Source organism: Hordeum vulgare, chromosome 3H (genome assembly GCF_904849725.1).
Source record: "Hordeum vulgare subsp. vulgare chromosome 3H, MorexV3_pseudomolecules_assembly, whole genome shotgun sequence".
Taxonomy (NCBI): Eukaryota; Viridiplantae; Streptophyta; class Magnoliopsida; order Poales; family Poaceae; genus Hordeum; species Hordeum vulgare.
Genome location: NC_058520.1, coordinates 450,478,030 through 450,494,987, shown reverse-complemented (window position 1 = coordinate 450,494,987; position 16,958 = coordinate 450,478,030). Strand labels below are relative to the sequence as shown.

The window sequence follows — 16,958 nt, the reverse complement described above, 5'->3', positions numbered from 1 at the left end:
TGGTAACAGTGCGTCCTGATGGAACCGATGATACATGGGTTCCGTCAGCCGGCGCCGGCCCCCGGCCCACGCATCATGACCTCACACTCCTAGAAGCCACAGCACAGCTACATGCCGATGCGCCGGTAGAAGGCGGTACAGGTCTCGCCGGGGGACGGTGGCTTGGGCGGCTGGGTCCCCGGGGCGGCGGGGGCGGCATATATCCACCCCATTTTCCCCGGCCCCTATCGCGAATTAAAGGGGCGGGTACGGCCTCCGCCTTTTCTTTTCTTTTCTTTTTCCTTCCCCCTTTGGCTGAGCGGACGCCCGCCCGCGCCGCCGTCGCTGGCTTTCCCACTCGACGGCTCGGGAGGCTTTCTTCTTGCCGCGCGACGCCATCGATTGATTAATCAAGAGGGTGGAGTGGAGGCGTACGCACGGGATGGCGTGTGCTGACGCCGGCGCCCCCGTAGGCTGGAAAGGAAGCGCCTCCGCCCGTTTCGTGGCCGAGAGGCCGTGTCGACCTGTGATGGAGGACTTGTTTTACGTACATGGGAATGGGATAAACCGCACGCATCGTCCAACTTCTTTCCAGCTGATAATCTGCGCAAGGAAACGGTCATTTCGCCGGCTCTCTTTCCTCTTGCCGTGCCATCACAGCCAAATCACCGCTCTTCTTTACTGCGTGGCGTGGTTAACTTATCTACTGTAGTCGTGGAAGATTTTTGTTGCGGGTTCGAGCGTAAACAAGTCCCGCACCGTTTTGTCCACGCACGGGTAGAAATAAAATTTCTCAGCACGTACCCCAGAACTATCAGAACGGGCCCAGAGCAGAGCGGGAACGGAAGGGAGAGACTGTCGAAACGGCGCGGGGGGTTTTGTGGGAAACGAAACTTTTCTATTGCAACGATTCGATTACGATTATTACTATTACAGGGTGTACGCGATGATGAAAGTACATCTCCATCTGAAACCGAACACGCTTCGATCTGACGGCGGTCGGCTGAAGGATCAGCGGCCAGGATGATGCCGTCACCGAAAGGCTCGTCCTCTGCATCAGGTTCATCACTTGAAAGGGTGCCGACGACAGCTACGCCGTCAGCTGGCACCGCCGGGGACGGGGACCCGAGCACTTTGCTTGGCGCCCTGCTGGACACGTCAGCCGCCTCCTTGCTTGCTGCTGGCGAATCGCGGAGCACGTCGGTCCAGCCCTCGTCGGAGTCCCAGTCCGGCAGCGCCGAGGCGGAGCACGACAATGACTTGATCCTCTCCGACGGGCTCTCTGACAACACCTCCTCTTCCTCGTCTTCGTCTTCGGTCTCCGACTCCCAGAATGCGGCGTCCAGCGTGCTCTTGGGTGACACCCACCTGGCCTTGGCCTCTCCGGCCTGCTGCAATGCCACGAACGGGTGCTCCAGGAGCTGCGCCGCCGTGCACCGGTCGCGGGCGCTCCTCGCGAAGCACGCGGCGAGGAAGCTCTTGGCGTCCGCCGACAGCCACGCGGGCACCTCCGGCACTGCGTCCGTGTACCCAATCCTGTGGACGGCGGCAAGGACGTTGTCCATCTCGCTCCAGGGCGCGCGCCCGGTGGCCATCTCGACGACCGTGCAGCCGAGGGCCCACACGTCGGCGGCCGGGCCCTGCTCCTCCCCTCGCGCCACCTCGGGGGCCATGAACGCCGGCGTGCCTCCGATCGGCCGCGGCGAACCGACGGCCCTCGCGCACCCGAAGTCGGCCATCTTGGCGCGCCCGTCGGCGCCGATCACCACGTTCCTCGGCTTGACGTCGCCGTGCACGACCGACTCCCCGTGGATGTACGCCAGCCCGCGCAGGACGTCGGCCGCGTACGCCCGGACGGCGCGCTCCTCCAGGCGGCCCCCATTCCTCGCGACCTCGTCGGCGAGCGACCCGCCGGGGGCGAACTCGAGGAAGAGGTGGTACGAGCCGTCGCGGGCGCCGCCGCCGCCGATGCAGGCCACGACGTGCGGCGAGCAGAGCCCGGACAGTATCCCCTGCTCCCGGCTCAGCTGCGCCGCGTCGGCCCCGCGCGCGGACTTGACCGCGAACAGCTCCCCCGACGCGCCGTCGGCCGCCAGCGAGACCACGGCGCCCGACGCGCCGCAGCCGAGGGTGCGCAGCCGCGTCCAGTGCCCGCTCACGGCGATCGCCATTCTTGCGTGTGTGAGTATGTGTGGTTGCTCTGGAATGCGGTGATCTTCTTCTTGTTGTTGGTCTGGAATGCGTTGGCGTTGGGTGGGCTGTGGTTGCGCGCGTTTATATATCCGTGGAAGCGGGTTAGGAGGGGAAGGGGAAGGAGAAGACGACTTGGAGATAATTGGGTGGGGATTAGATTAGGGGGCCGATCGGGGAAGGTGTTTGGTGTCTCGTGTGTCAATGCTCAACTTGGCCAGGCAGAACAGAAAGCGTGGGATGTGCGTCCGACCCACGCGCGGCAATTGGACGCTGTTTTTTTTTTCTTCCATTCTTCTCTCCTTCTTTCTTTTCTCGTGCGCGCGCGCGTGCGTGGGTGGGAACGCGCGGCGTCAATCAACCGACGGGCGCCAGTCGCACATGCCGCCGTCAAATGCATCGCCTCTGCTCGCTCGCTCGCCAGTCGCCACCAATGGCACTTGGCGCATGCATCCCACTGTCTTTTTTTTTTCCAACCGAGCGGATCGATCTCCTCGTTTTGTTTTGGTGGCGGTGCGGCAATACAATATGCCCCCTCTGCGTTCAGCGTGTTTTCGGGAAGAAAACTGAGAACGAGGAACACGAGATATGCCAGGATTGCAGAACCGCCAGCGTGATCCCACTCTGCATTCTATAACGGGGACGTCATCCTCGTGATTTCCATGTGATTAAATGGGATTCACGAGCGTCGGTATATAGAGGGGAGGGCAAAAATAGGCTTTTATTTTTTCCAGAGAAAAGAGCCAGAATAGTCGCAGGTACTGGTGCATGTGAAGCACGAGTGTGTTACGTGGTACTACTTACATTAGAGTCTGTCAGGTCGGGTCAGCCGCGCGATGCGACGGCCTCCTCTAACCTAATGAATCCGCGGCTGGCGCCGGTTGAGGTCGTTAATTTTCGGGTCAGTGCAGTTGATCAGCTGAGCCCAATTAAACCAGCGGTGCCGTGCCGTGCCGCCGCACCGGTCAAGATTGGACGTGCAACACCCCGTAGGCCGTAGTGGGCTAGTGGCTGCTGCTTCTCGGTCAGAGGCGATCGGATCAACTGCCGAGAAAGCTAAATGCCGCGGCACCGGTGGCTGGTGATTCGGCTCGCATCGGGAGGGAAGGACTTCATTCTCTTCTCTGTGTTTCCGTGTAATAATAATGATCGTGTAGGCGTGTCAGGAGAGAAGCCGAGGTCAACGCGAGCGTGCGTGCGCCCGAAAGGGGCTTTGGGTTTGGGTGCGTGCTTTGACTTTCACACTGTGGCCTGTGAGTCTGCGACACACTGATGGTATGTCATCGGAGTAAGCAGAGGTTTGCTCCACCAAACCCACCCTCGAACCTGGTAGGTATGCATGCTTGGCTTCTAGGAGTACTACCACTATGCACTCAAGCAATATCCCCAAGTGATTGTGCCGACGACTGAGAGGAAACCAAATTTGGGTCAAGATTCAAGATAAGACCGGAGGTACAATGTGACCCATTCCTCCAAGAGTTGGTGCCTCTCACCCAACACTGCCTGTGCCGCCGTGCCAGTAGTGGTTTGCAGCCGTGTACGTATACGTACATTGCGGCAGTGGATTCAACCGCTGTCACCTACTTACTAATGCCAGCAGCCGGTTGAGGCTGTGCAAATTGGCAATGCACTCGGCCACTGTCTGCACCTAGTGGCAATGCCAAGTAGTAGTAGTAGGAGTAAGTACAGTACAGTAGTAGTTTCAGGCTGTGCGAACACACTGTGCTCATATCTTTATCCTCCGTTCCTAGCTGGCCTCCTCGTCCCCTGCGATGCGTGGCTCGGGTTCGATCGTGCAGGAGCAGTCGATTCCCTGTCTGTCTCCCCCGACCGAAAAGGAAACCCCAGCGCGCGCACTGGCATGGTGAGTTCTTGCGGCGGCCGGCCGAAAAGGACCAGGCCGGGCCGCAATCTGAGCTCTGGGGTATGCGTCAGATGCACCGCTCCTTCCATTCCGCGGCGAGCATGGAGAATTGGAGATGCCGGCGCCCTGTCGGTCCCTCTCTCTCTCTTCCTCTTGCTCGATCCATCTGGGACGGGAACGGTGGTGGTGGTGGTGGTGGTGGGACGCGTCGGACGGACGTGCGCCCCAGCACGGAGCAAACTGGCAAGCTGGCCAGTGGGCGCACATCCGGTTCATCCACCCCGGCGCAAAGCGGCGGAGAACACGCATGACATGGTCACCACGCACATAGGAGCGAGCGCCAGGATCCCGCCGAGGGTATCGAATCGGGCGCTGGATTCGGTTCGGCGGCAGCTCGCGCCGGGCGCGTCGGTTTGGCCCCCAGGCCGCGCACGTCGGCGGTGGCACATGCCAATGCCATGCCTGCACGTTGCGAACGCGTTAGATCTGGAGCGTGTGTGTGGCAGGCGCGCGAAACCTACCGAAATCTGGACATCTTCGCCCACGTTGCTGCGCCGAACTGGACGCCCGGCTCGAGTTCAACGGCCCACCCAGGTCAATACGCGCCAGAATGCAGGCAGCTGCGCAAGTCAAGTGTTCGGTATACGGGGTAAGCTTATACTACTACGAAGTCTTTAAAAGTCTTCAGAGTCTTCAAAAGTGTTAGTAGCCAAACCATCCTATGATTACATTAAACTGCACATGATCACATTAGCCCATTTCTTCCAGAATCCCAAGGCTAGCTGTTCCACTGGCCATTTGTTAAGCCAAGTGCCAGTTAGATTGGGATTATACTCCTTTTGGTTGAACCATCTCTATGTTTGGAGCAGGTCAACCGTTTTGACAGTTTCTTACTTGGTCATATGCATTCGACGAAAGGACGAACTGATGAGTGATGATTTCTTTCTTTTTACTTTGACCCGACGTGTCCATGAACATCGCACGAGACAGAGCATGTCTCGGTGGTTTATCAGTCGAAACGAGGACGTGATTTGATTTCAAGCACATGCGTTAAGGAAGTGACGGGTCATTGGCACAGATGCTCTGAACCATGTCATGCCGTGGAGGAAAAGTGCAAGAGGACGCTGGAACCTGGAACCGAACCCTATCCTCTAAAACCAGCCAAGTCGCATGCTTAGAAAAGTGTCACGGTTAAGCAAACCCCGTCTGTGTTTAGTGACGGTGCACCCACCATCTGGGAACCCTCCTTTGCAGGCTGCAGCTGTAAAGAGACCGCAAATTGCAACAGTGCCGTGGTTTGGTTTATCGCACAAGGAGCCAAGTGCTGAATACTAGTATCTACTGCGACGGCAAATCTGACAGCGGGAGCTACCATTTTTTTCCTACTCAGGATAGGATTAGAGGAGCCCAATTGTGCATTCACTTTTCTGTTATTATTTGTTTGTCGAGGAGTGCAGAATTCAGTATCAGTCGGGCCCAATCAAGAGGCTTTGAGGAAACAAAAATGATGACGGTTCCGGTTTGTTTTGGTTTTCAACTTGAAGAATCAGCTGCGAGTTACCATTTTGCTCTCTTTATCCGAACAAATGATAGATTATGCTGGTCTCTGCTAAAGGCAACTTGAACACTTCGCTTTTTTTGCTTCCGCATGTCGACAGACAAGCAAATGCACACAGCCTTGACACTTTCCAATACTACCACTTACTAATTTGTTGGAGATTCAAGCAAGAAGACTTGAAGATGGCCTTGAACCTCCCGATCGTTGACGCTGCCGACGGGCCGGGCTTTAGTGGCTGTAGTGGAGTCAACGTCTAATCTAATCTAAAGGAAAAAATAGAGGAGACAACCAAAAAGATATCATTAACAAAGTCAATGCCTGAATTTGAAATACTAATGGAGGCTGACATGTATCGGCCGGCGGTGGGCTGATGCCGAGCTAGCAACTTTTCAGACTTGAATAGGCACAAGAATTGGCAACTTGGTAGGGTGGTTATGGCTGTGGCCTTGGGTTAGGACGTAAGGCCGTCCTGATCGCAATAGAAATATCGTCTCGGCCTAACCCCATCGCATTACTGGCTCGGTAGTCAATCGCATGCCTGGACAAAAGGCCATCGGATATAACAGGATAAGGCATCTTGGATTCTTGGCTGGGAGCTCAACCCTTGAGGATCTGGCAGCTGAGCAGCCGGCCTTTTTGGGTTGAGCAGAAACAGTTTTACTGCCTCCTGAGTCAGGTCACTGTGTAAAGACTGAAGCAGCAGGCTCAAGTTGTGGAATAGAACAGCAACTAGGCCGTGTACCTGTTGTCAATTTGCTGGTTGGCTGCTGAGTGCTGATGGTGAGGCTAGTGCCGTTTGCTGTCTGATATGGCGCTGCGTTCCCGAGAGTGCCTTTTTTTTTAGTCCGGAGCTCAAATGCTCCTCTACAAACAGTTTTTTTATTATGAAATTGCTTTTTTTTGCTACGTGCAAATTTTTGATATAAAATCACATTCGCGGAGGTCTGGATGAAAACAACACAATCAACACTCCAAAATGCTTTCGAGAGTAGTCTTTCTTGAGCACTGATTTTGTTTTTTCCAGAGCATCAGGAATGTTTTCCCTTCATGAAAATTTACAAGCATGTAGAACATTCAGCGGCGTTTGTTACCAACTTTTTCTTTTAATCTTTCCCGCATTTTTTTTTGAAATTCCACTGTTCATGAGAGTGCATTTGCGCTCTAGAGCAGAATCTCCACGTCCCTTGTGTTCTGCTCTTCCCATGAGGTGAAGAATATATGGAGCAATAGAGATTAATGGTTGAAGGGACCCCTAGTCCAATAAATCACTTCGTGTGCGGTGGAGTCTTGGCTATTTTCAAAACCGCCGGCGGTAAAAAGATATGAGTTCACATGATGATCCTAGTAGCCATAAATTTCAACCATAAATATTATCAAGGGGATAACACTTCATAGAGAGAATAAGAACAAAATTAAAGTGCCATCCTTCAAATCGCTACTAATTGTAATGCAAATGCTTCACTGATCTTACTCTATGGACTGACCGTAGAGACCTCAACAAGAAAAATTCGATCAAAAAAAGTCAAGAGAAATACGAAAAACCATGTTTATTGCTTACTGCGACAAGAATGTAGCACATATGGGGCGTATGGGGTTGCGCAAGTGTCATCGTTATATCTTTTCTTCTTCTTTGTTTATTTCCTTCAAAAATTGTTGGCTTGCTTTATGTTTTGTTTTTGTTTCTTCCTTTTTGGTTTTATTTATATTATTAATATTGTTTGTTCTACCTTTGAAAGTTCATGAATATTTCCACAAAAATTAAAATAATATTCATGTATTTCATTATGATCATTCTTGCAGTCAATGAATATACTAAAAATTTGATAACATTTTAAAAATTCATGAGAGTTATTATAAACACTCTGAACATTTTAATTTTGTTAACCTCTTTAAAAGTTTGTGAACATTTTTTAAAATTCAGAAATATTATTCGAAATCCATTTTTTAAACAACATATATTTTTGAACATTAACTTAAAATTCATGCACATTTTAACAAATCTTCAACACTTTTCTATATCCACAAGTATTTTGGAATTCATGAACATATTTTAAATTCGCGAACATTTTAATCTTGGAGCAAAAATCTTTAATACGTAAAGGAATTAGTAGCTTCCCTCTGAAATAAAAGAAAAGAAACCAATCACTTTTTTGTTAAACCCCAAAGAAAAAAATAACTGAAAGAAACATGTCTAGAGAGGAGGCTCGAGCCACGCCTTAGTGGGCCATCCAACCCAACGAGCGCTCGCTATTTGATGACATAGAGGATAGTTTTTTCTCATGTGCTTTATATGCTAATTCTTGCCGAGGCCCTTCAAAAAAAGAAACTATTCCGATGTCACATGACAATAGTTTCTATTTGGGGGGGGGAGAAGATTAATTAGTTTCTTTTTTGGAGGGCATGGCAAAGAATAGTTGCTTTGTTTGGAGGGCCTAGACGAGAATCACCATATCACAAGTGGCTGAATGAAGGGGTTACACCGTAAACGCCCCCTCCCCCTCCCCCTCCTGCGTTGCTCTCATGAGCGTCGGGGGAAAATCCTAGCACCATCCTCCTACTTCCTCCCTACTCCTTCCTCCCCTCACTGCCGCCCCGGCGTGCTGGCGGCAAAGCCCGGTCAGTTCGGTCGGCGCGGGCCTCCTCCTTCCCCCGCTCGACGTTGGATGGCGCGGGCCGTCTGGGTCGGGCGGCGACGTGGCGCGGGCTCAGGACGCGGTGGCACGGCGGGGGCGCATGCTGCATGCGGCGGCGTGAAGTGGCTGATGTGGACGGGGGCGTGCCCTGATCTCGGCGGCGGTGGCCCTGCATTCGACCCAAATATGGTGTGGTTCGATGCGTGGGGCTTGGGCCATTGTGGTGTCGGGGCTTCGGCTCGCGCAGGGGTTGGCTGGCTCCGGTGGCCGACCTGTGCTGCGGCGCTCCCTCGTGGTGGCAGGCCTGCTGCCTCCGATCAGATCCGGCCGTGGGAGGGGGGGCCTGGAGATGGTAGGTGTCGCGGCCTTCGCTCGTTGGTTCTTTAGGCCGACGTTGAGGTTTGTGGTGGCTTCTGCGTGGTCATGGCGTGATGGCTTCATGGGACGCTGATACGTCCCAAACGTATCTATAATTTCTTCTTGTTCCATGATCTTTCGGGTGACATTGTTATATGTTTTGCTATACTTTTATATCATTTTACACATATTTGGACTAACCTACTAACTCAGTGCACCCAGTGCCAGTTTCTGTGTGCTGATGTCTATTTTGCACGGGCTTTTACCCAATTTTCCGAAGCCCGAAAAAATCCAGAAAAAATATATTAAAAAAAATCAGCGAAACACAAGCTTCCGGATCACCGAAGGAGGGCCAGAGGAGGGCGAGGGGCCTCCCAGGCGGCTTGCTGGCACGGCCAGGCCCTAGGCCGCGCCAGGAGGTCGCCTGGATGGGTCCCACCTCCTCCGGTGCCCTCCTTTGGCCTATATTTAAAGTCCTGAGAGGAAACTCTTGCAGACTTACTGGAATCGCGAATTTCTCCATTGTTCCGCCTCCACAGCGCTTCCGAGATCGGGAGCGTCACGAGACCTCTTCCCAGCACCGTGCCGGAGGGAGGATTGACCTGTGGGAGCTTCTCCACTGCCATGGACCTTATCGGACGTGCCGTGAGTAGTCCTCCTTGGACCATGAGTCCATGACGAGTAGCTATGTGATGTCTTCTCTCCAATGTGCTTCAATGGTTAGTCCTTGTGAGCTGCCCTACATGACCAAGGCATCCATGTTATTCTCTTGCTATTGCTATGGTCGGTTTGTTGGGATCCGATGGATTATGAGATTATGTTCAGATTGTTATGAGTTATATATTTTATTATCATTTTATATTATGTTCCTTAGTGATTCATGCATGTTCTCCGTTGCTTTTTATTGCTTCGGCCGAGTAGTAGATTGTAACTCCAAGAGGGAGAGTTATGCATGATTGTGGGTTCATGCCCCTCGATGTCTAGCTTGAGTGACAGAAACATGAGACTAGGGGATGTGCTTGTTGCCACCAGGGAGAAAACAACGGTGCTTGGGACCATGGTTGCGAGGATTATTTACCTTACACATAGTTCGTTAATCCAGTTGTCCGTTGCTTTGAGTTTACACTTTGGATGGGGCTCGCAACTTAATACCGTACAGATGTTCTGGATAGATATCTCAAGATGGATGATTAGTAAGTAGATGCTGATGAATAAACGTTCTACTTGTCTTGGCGTACTGCCCATTACTATTCAACCTCTAACTATCAAGTAGCATAACTAGCATTGTGGTGCGATCATAATTCTGTCAATTGCCCAACTATGATTTGTTTAGCCAAGCATAGTTGTTTATCGTCTTTTGGGAAAGAGACATCACTAGTGAACATCATGTGACTCCGGTCCATATCACCATCATTGTTTACACATCCATCATTTTCCACTTTTATTTACTTTTCCGTTGCAATCACTATTACCTTCCTGCTTGTGTTTTGATCCTTTGAAAACTACAAAGCTGGAGAGATTGACAACCTCTCTGTACTCGTTGGGAGCAAAGTTATTTGTTGTGTGTGCAGGTCCACGTCTTCTACTGACTAGGACAGAAAACACCTACTTGTTGAGCCTAGGAGTCCTCTTGGTTCGATAAACCTTACAATCTCCATGTAAGGGAAATCTGCTGCTCACTACATCTCCACCTTCCACTTGGGGTAACCAACGAGGGCTGAGAAGTATATCCATCAACTCGTCATCAAGCAAATTTCTAGCGCCGTTGCCGGAGACTCCAGTCTTCAAGATAGGGAGTTGCACACTATCTTTTACCTTTGCTTTTAGTCTTGTTAGTTTGCCGTGAGCTAGTTAGGCTTATGGAAAACTACACTCTTAGTTCGCTGCTTGGGGAAGGCCAATTTACCACACCCGTGGTAGAGAAGTCTCCTCCACCTACTGAATGTATCCCATTCAAAGTACCACTTGGGATAATTGAAATAATTAGGAATGATTGTTATGCAGGAGATGGAACAGTCAATCCTAGTATTCATTTGTTGAAACTTACAGAACTTTGTGAGTTGTTCAATATTTCATGTTTGACAAGAGATGGAGTCATGAGGAAATTATTTTCCTTGTCACTGAAAGGAAAAACATTCGAATGGTATAGGCTACTAGATGATTCTCACCTACGGGATTGGGAAGAGATCCAGTCTCTCTTTTACTCCATGTTTTATACTCTTCGTGAGGTGTATGTGGATCATGGTAACAATGCTTTATGTGATACTTATATTGTTGAGTTTATTCATGATGCCACTGAAATTTATTATGAGAAGGGAATATATGCTTATAGATATTTCAATAATATCAAGTTCCCCCTCTTTATGTCGAAGGTTTTGAAGCTGCACTTGTTTTGCCTTCTTTTGCTTATTGCTTTGTGCTTCAATGAACTATTCTATTGCAATATTCCTAGGCATAGGAAGCATGTTAGACTTAAATGTGTTTGGTATTTGCTTCTTGATGCTCTCTTTTGTTCTACAACTCTTATTCCTACGACAACATCATTAAAATCTTAAGCCTATCTTTATGGCTATAAAGAAAGAGCTCTAGGGAGACAACCCTTGTTATCTTTACTTTGAGTTTTTACTTTCAGTTTTAGTGGTCTTGATGCTTGTTACTACTATATCAACAACATTTTGTATTTATTTTTAAGCTTTGTGCCAAGTTATAGCCTCTAATTGCAAGAAAGTTCAGATATTGTGACATGCTGTCTAGAAACAGATTATGTGTGCTTGCCGGAAAAAATCGCCGAAATCACCACATCATCATTTTGATGTGAATTGTTTTGACATCATGCTCTATATAATTGCATTTTTAGCATCTGTCCTGTGTTTTTTTGATTTGAATTACAGAAGTGCCCCGAATAAATTATTTACTACATGTTGTTCTGTTTTTTACAGATTCTGCCATGTTTTGCATTTTCATTGTTTTGCAAATCCTAAGCTTACTTTTTGTTTGCAAAAACCTTTTGGCATTCATAAGAAGCAGTAGCATTTCATGAAAATATTTATTTCCAGCAAGTAATGAATAATTTTATTAAGGGAACTAACCACTCAAATCAGCTTATGATGAGTTTCGTATGAAGGGAGTTTTCAAGTATGCGATGGGAGAAATGATGAAAGAAGATACAGGAGTGTCAAGCGCTCAATCTTGGGGATGCCCCCGTGCACCCCCAATAAATATTCAAGGAGATTCAAGCGTATAATCTTGGGGATGCCCCCGTGCATCCCCTTCTCTATCAACAATCCTCAGTTCGTCCATCTCCCATGCTATTTTTATCACTTCATATGATATGTGCTATGCTTGGAGCGTCTCACTCTTTGCTTCTTAGTTTGTTTTAGTTTTCCTTGCTGTTCATAACAATTTGGAACCTAGCCTACCTTGTTTTGGAGTGAGACACGCTCCATTCCACTCTAGAACACAACATAGGTTTTCACGCTTATCTTTTTGTGTGTTCTTCATCTTTTCGTAGCTACTGTCATGCTTAGCTCTTAGTTTTCATGCTTATCTTTTCAAGAGCTTTTATTTAAGTTGCTTCTGGAACTCTCTTTAGTTATCATGCTTATCTTGTTTAGAGAGTTGGCTCGTTGCACTAAGTTGTGTGTCTTGCATGAGTAGGTAATTGAGGTTGCTATTTAAGTATAGTAATAACTTGCAACAGTTTTGAGGTATTGATTTGAGTAAATGTTTGGACTATTGGTGCCAAGAGCTTGAGCCTATTAGTGATAGGTGTCGTATTTTGGGAAATCCGTGTGTTTTTCAAAAAAACAAAAAATTAGTTGAGAACTCTAGCTACTAAATTGATCGCTAACCTCTGGAGGGCTTGGAATATATAGAGTACCCTCACGTTACCATGAGTGGAGGATGCGCAAGGATAATCAGACCCCCAAACACTTCTCCTCGGGGTAATTGTATCTTTGTGAATCTCCTAACTAGATAGAGAGTTACCTATAATAAGTGTATGAGTTCTTTGGACTAATGTGAGTATTCGATTGTTGGTACTTCCACCATCCATATTTTCCTAGCCTCTTCAGTACCGTGCATTGCCCTTTCTCACATTGAGAGTTGGTGCAAACTCCGCCGGTGCATCCAAACCCATGACATGATACGCTCTGTCATACATAAGCCGCATTATATCTTTCCTCAAAACAGCCACCATACCTACCTATTAAGGCATTTCCATAGCCTTTCCTAGATACATTGACATGCAACATCCACCATCTCATGACTTGATCTTCATGTCATACATGCTTTTGCTTGATCGTAGATCCGCATGCTAGTTGGGCCTTGCCCTTATTACTACTACATGATGCGCTAGTATCATTGCATATCCTGCTACACTGGCAGAGGCATACATTTGCATACATCATGATAGTTTTCACTTGTCTTTATGTTGAGTACTTCTTATAAAGTGTGATGGTTTTTCTTTTTATTCATGTAAAACATGGAGTGTTGCCCTTAAGTGAGGAAAAGATCCCAAAGTGGATAAAACAAAAGATCCCAAAGAGAACAAATGAGAGATAAAAAAAGAGCCAAAGAGGCCACAAAAAAATAAAATAAAAAGAGGAAAAGAAATAAAAAGAGAGAAGGGGGCAACACTACTATTCCTTTTGAAAGATCCACACTCGTACTTCATTATTATATTGGTACTACATAGAGATTATCATTCATGCATAACTATGTGGGGACCCTTACACTATATAACTTGGTTTGCATATTCCAATGACGAGCCTCCTCAAATGAGCTCTAGGTCTTCATGAGCAAACAAGTTGGATGCACCCCCACTAGTTCCATTGGAGATCTTACCTTAGCTCATATGTGCATCCGTTACATAGCAATCCCAACTCCTCACATCATATCTATCATTTGGCTTCTCTCGCCTATGGTTGTCCTCATTGATGTGAGCCTTTCACACCTTTTTGTCTTCCTTCCCCATCATTATTCTATTTGCCATCCTAAGTGCCAACATATCTTGCTTACGCTCATCCATTGCATGAGTGCTCAAAATCGAAAGGGAGAGGATCATTTTGACTTGTGCCTCACTAGTGGTCTGGGGATGAGTCAAAATAGGATTCTGAAGGAGACTAAGTGTGAGGTTTAGTAGACTGAGTTCTCAATTAAAAAAATATTTTATGATATCAACCCATCTACCACTTCTTGCACGCAAACACCATTCGGACACATTCGAGTCACGGACGGCGAGAGCTCTTGCACCTTTATGTTCTTACTTTGCTAAATTCAATGCTAGATATAGACTCTTGCGTGTTATTGTCTTGACTTGAATTGCATATCTCACTTGCTTTACTTTGAAGTTATTATATGTGTGTTAGCATGTCGCCACAGAAATCATTGTGTTATCATTTATCTACTCGAGGACGAGCAAAAAATAAGCTTGGGGATGTTGATACGTCCCAAACGTATCTATAATTTCTTCTTGTTCCATGATCTTTTGGGTGACATTGTTATATGTTTTTCTACACATTTATATCATTTTACACATATTTGGACTAATCTACTAACTCAGTGCACCCAGTGCTAGTTTCCGTCTGCTGATGTCTATCTTGCACGGGCTTTTACCCAATTTTCCGAAGCCCGAAAAATCCAAAAAAACATACAAAAATCAGCGAAACAGAAGCTTCCGGATCACTGAAGGAGGGCCACATGCCTCCAAGGCGGCCTGCTGGCGCGGCCAGGCCCTAGGCCATGCCAGGAGGTCGTCTGGGTGGGTCCCACCTCCTCCGGTGCCCTCCTTTGTCCTATATTTAGAGTCCCAAGAGGAAACCCTCGCAGACTTTCTGGAATCGTGAATTTCTCCATCGTTCCACCGCCGCAGTGCTTCTGAGATCGGGAGCGTCACGAGACCTCTTCCCGGCACCCTGCCGCATGGAGGATTGACTTCCGGGAGCTTCTCCATCGCCATGGACGCTAGAGGAAATAATAAATATAGTTATTATTATAATTCATGTATCAAGATAATCGTTTATTATCCATGCTATAATTGTATTGAATAAAGACTCATTTACATGTGTGGATACATAGACAAAACACCGTCCCTAGCAAGCCTCTAGTTGGCTAGCCAGTTGATCAAAGATAGTCAGTGTCTTCTGATTATGAACAAGGTGTTGTTGCTTGATAACTGGATCACGTCATTAGGAGAATCACGTGATGGACTAGACCCAAACTAATAGACGTAGCATGTTGATCGTGTCATTTTGTTGCTACTGTTTTCTGCGTGTCAAGTATTTATTCCTATGACCATGAGATCATATAACTCACTGACACCGGAGGAATGCTTTGTGTGTATCAAACGTCGCAACGTAACTGGGTGACTATAAAGATGCTCTACAGGTATCTCCGAAGGTGTTAGTTGAGTTAGTATGGATCAAGACTGGGAGTTTGTCACTCCGTGTGAACGGAGAGGTATCTCGGGGCCCACTCGGTAATACAACATCACACACAAGCCTTGCAAGCAATGTAACTTAGTGTAAGTTGCGGGATCTTGTATTACGGAACGAGTAAAGAGACTTGCCGGTAAACGAGATTGAAATAGGTATACGGATACTGACGATCGAATCTCGGGCAAGTAACATACCGAAGGACAAAGGGAATGACATACGGGATTATATGAATCCTTGGCACTGAGGTTCAAACGATAAGATCTTCGTAGAATATGTAGGATCCAATATGGGCATCCAGGTCCCGCTATTGGATATTGACCGAGGAGTCTCTCGGGTCATGTCTACATAGTTCTCGAGCCCGCAGGGTCTGCACACTTAAGGTTCGACGTTGTTTTATGCGTATTTGAGTTATATGGTTGGTTACCGAATGTTGTTCGGAGTCCCGGATGAGATCACGGACGTCACGAGGGTTTCCGGAATAGTCCGGAAACGAAGATTGATATATAGGATGACCTCATTTGATTACCGGAAGGTTTTCGGAGTTACCGGGAATGTACCGGGAATGACGAATGGGTTCCGGGAGTTCACCGGGGGGGACCCACCCCGGGGAAGCCCATAGGCCTTGAGGGTGGCACACCAGCCCTTAGTGGGCTGGTGGGACAGCCCAAAACGGCTCTATGCGCCAATAAGAAAAAATCAAGAGAAAAAGAAAAAAAAGAGAGGAGGAGGTGGGAAGGAAGGGGGACTCCCTCCCACCAAACCAAGTCCAACTCGGTTTGGGGGGGGGGGGAGTCCTCCCCCCTTGGACTCGGCCGACCCCCTTGGGGCTCCTTGAGCCCCAAGGCAAGGTCCCCTCCCTCCCACCTATATATACGGAGGTTTTAGGGCTGATTTGAGATGACTTTTCCACGGCAGCCCGACCACATACCTCCACGGTTTTTCCTCTAGATCGCGTTTCTGCGGAGCTCGGGCGGAGCCCTGCTGAGACAAGGTCATCACCAACCTCCGGAGCGCCGTCACACTGCCGGAGAACTCTTCTACCTCTCCGTCTCTCTTGCTGGATCAAGAAGGCTGAGATCATCGTCGAGCTGTACGTGTGCTGAACGCGGAGGTGCCGTCCGTTCGGTACTAGATCGTGGGACTGATCGCGGGATTGCTCGCGGGGCGGATCGAGGGACGTGAGGATGTTCCACTACATCAACCGCATTCACTAACGCTTCTGCTGTACGATCTACAAGGGTACGTAGATCACTCATCCCCTCTCGTAGATGGACATCACCATGATAGGTCTTCGTGCGCGTAGGAAAATTTTTGTTTCCCTTGCGACGTTCACCAACACCTTACACTATATAACTTGGTTTGCATATTCCAATGACGAGCCTCCTCAAATGAGCTCTAGGTCTTCATGAGCAAACAAGTTGGATGCACCCCCACTAGTTCCATTGGAGATCTTACCTTAGCTCATATGTGCATCCGTTACATAGCAATCCCAAGTCGTCACATCATATCTATCATTTGGCTTCTCTCGCCTATGGTTGTCCTCATTGATGTGAGCCTTTCACACCTTTTTGTCTTCCTTCCCCATCATTATTCTATTTGCCATCCTAAGTGCCAACATATCTTGCTTACGCTCATCCATTGCATGAGTGCTCAAAATCGAAAGGGAGAGGATCATTTTGACTTGTGCCTCACTAGTGGTCTGGGGATGAGTCAAAATAGGATTCTGAAGGAGACTAAGTGTGAGGTTTAGTAGACTGAGTTCTCAATTAAAAATATATTTTATGATATCAACCCATCTACCACTTCTTGCACGCAAACACCATTTGGAGACATTCGAGTCACGGACGGCGAGAGCTCTTGCACCTTTATGTTCTTACTTTGCTAAATTCAATACTAGATATAGACTCTTGCGTGTTATTGTCTTGACTTGAATTGCATAT

The 16,958-nt window shown here is 48.2% G+C and overlaps 1 protein-coding gene across 1 annotated transcript; it reads right to left on the bottom strand.

The window, feature by feature from the left end:
* Nucleotides 1-234: 234 nt before the first annotated feature.
* LOC123441843 (mitogen-activated protein kinase kinase kinase 17-like) lies at nt 235-2,416 on the bottom strand. Its single transcript, XM_045118050.1, has 2 exons — nt 755-2,416; nt 235-503 (listed from the first exon to the last, which is right to left on the bottom strand). Exons 1-2 carry the CDS (start codon nt 2,148-2,150, stop codon nt 235-237), a joined length of 1,665 nt encoding a protein of 554 aa, XP_044973985.1. The 5' UTR covers nt 2,151-2,416.
* Nucleotides 2,417-16,958: the final 14,542 nt, after the last annotated feature.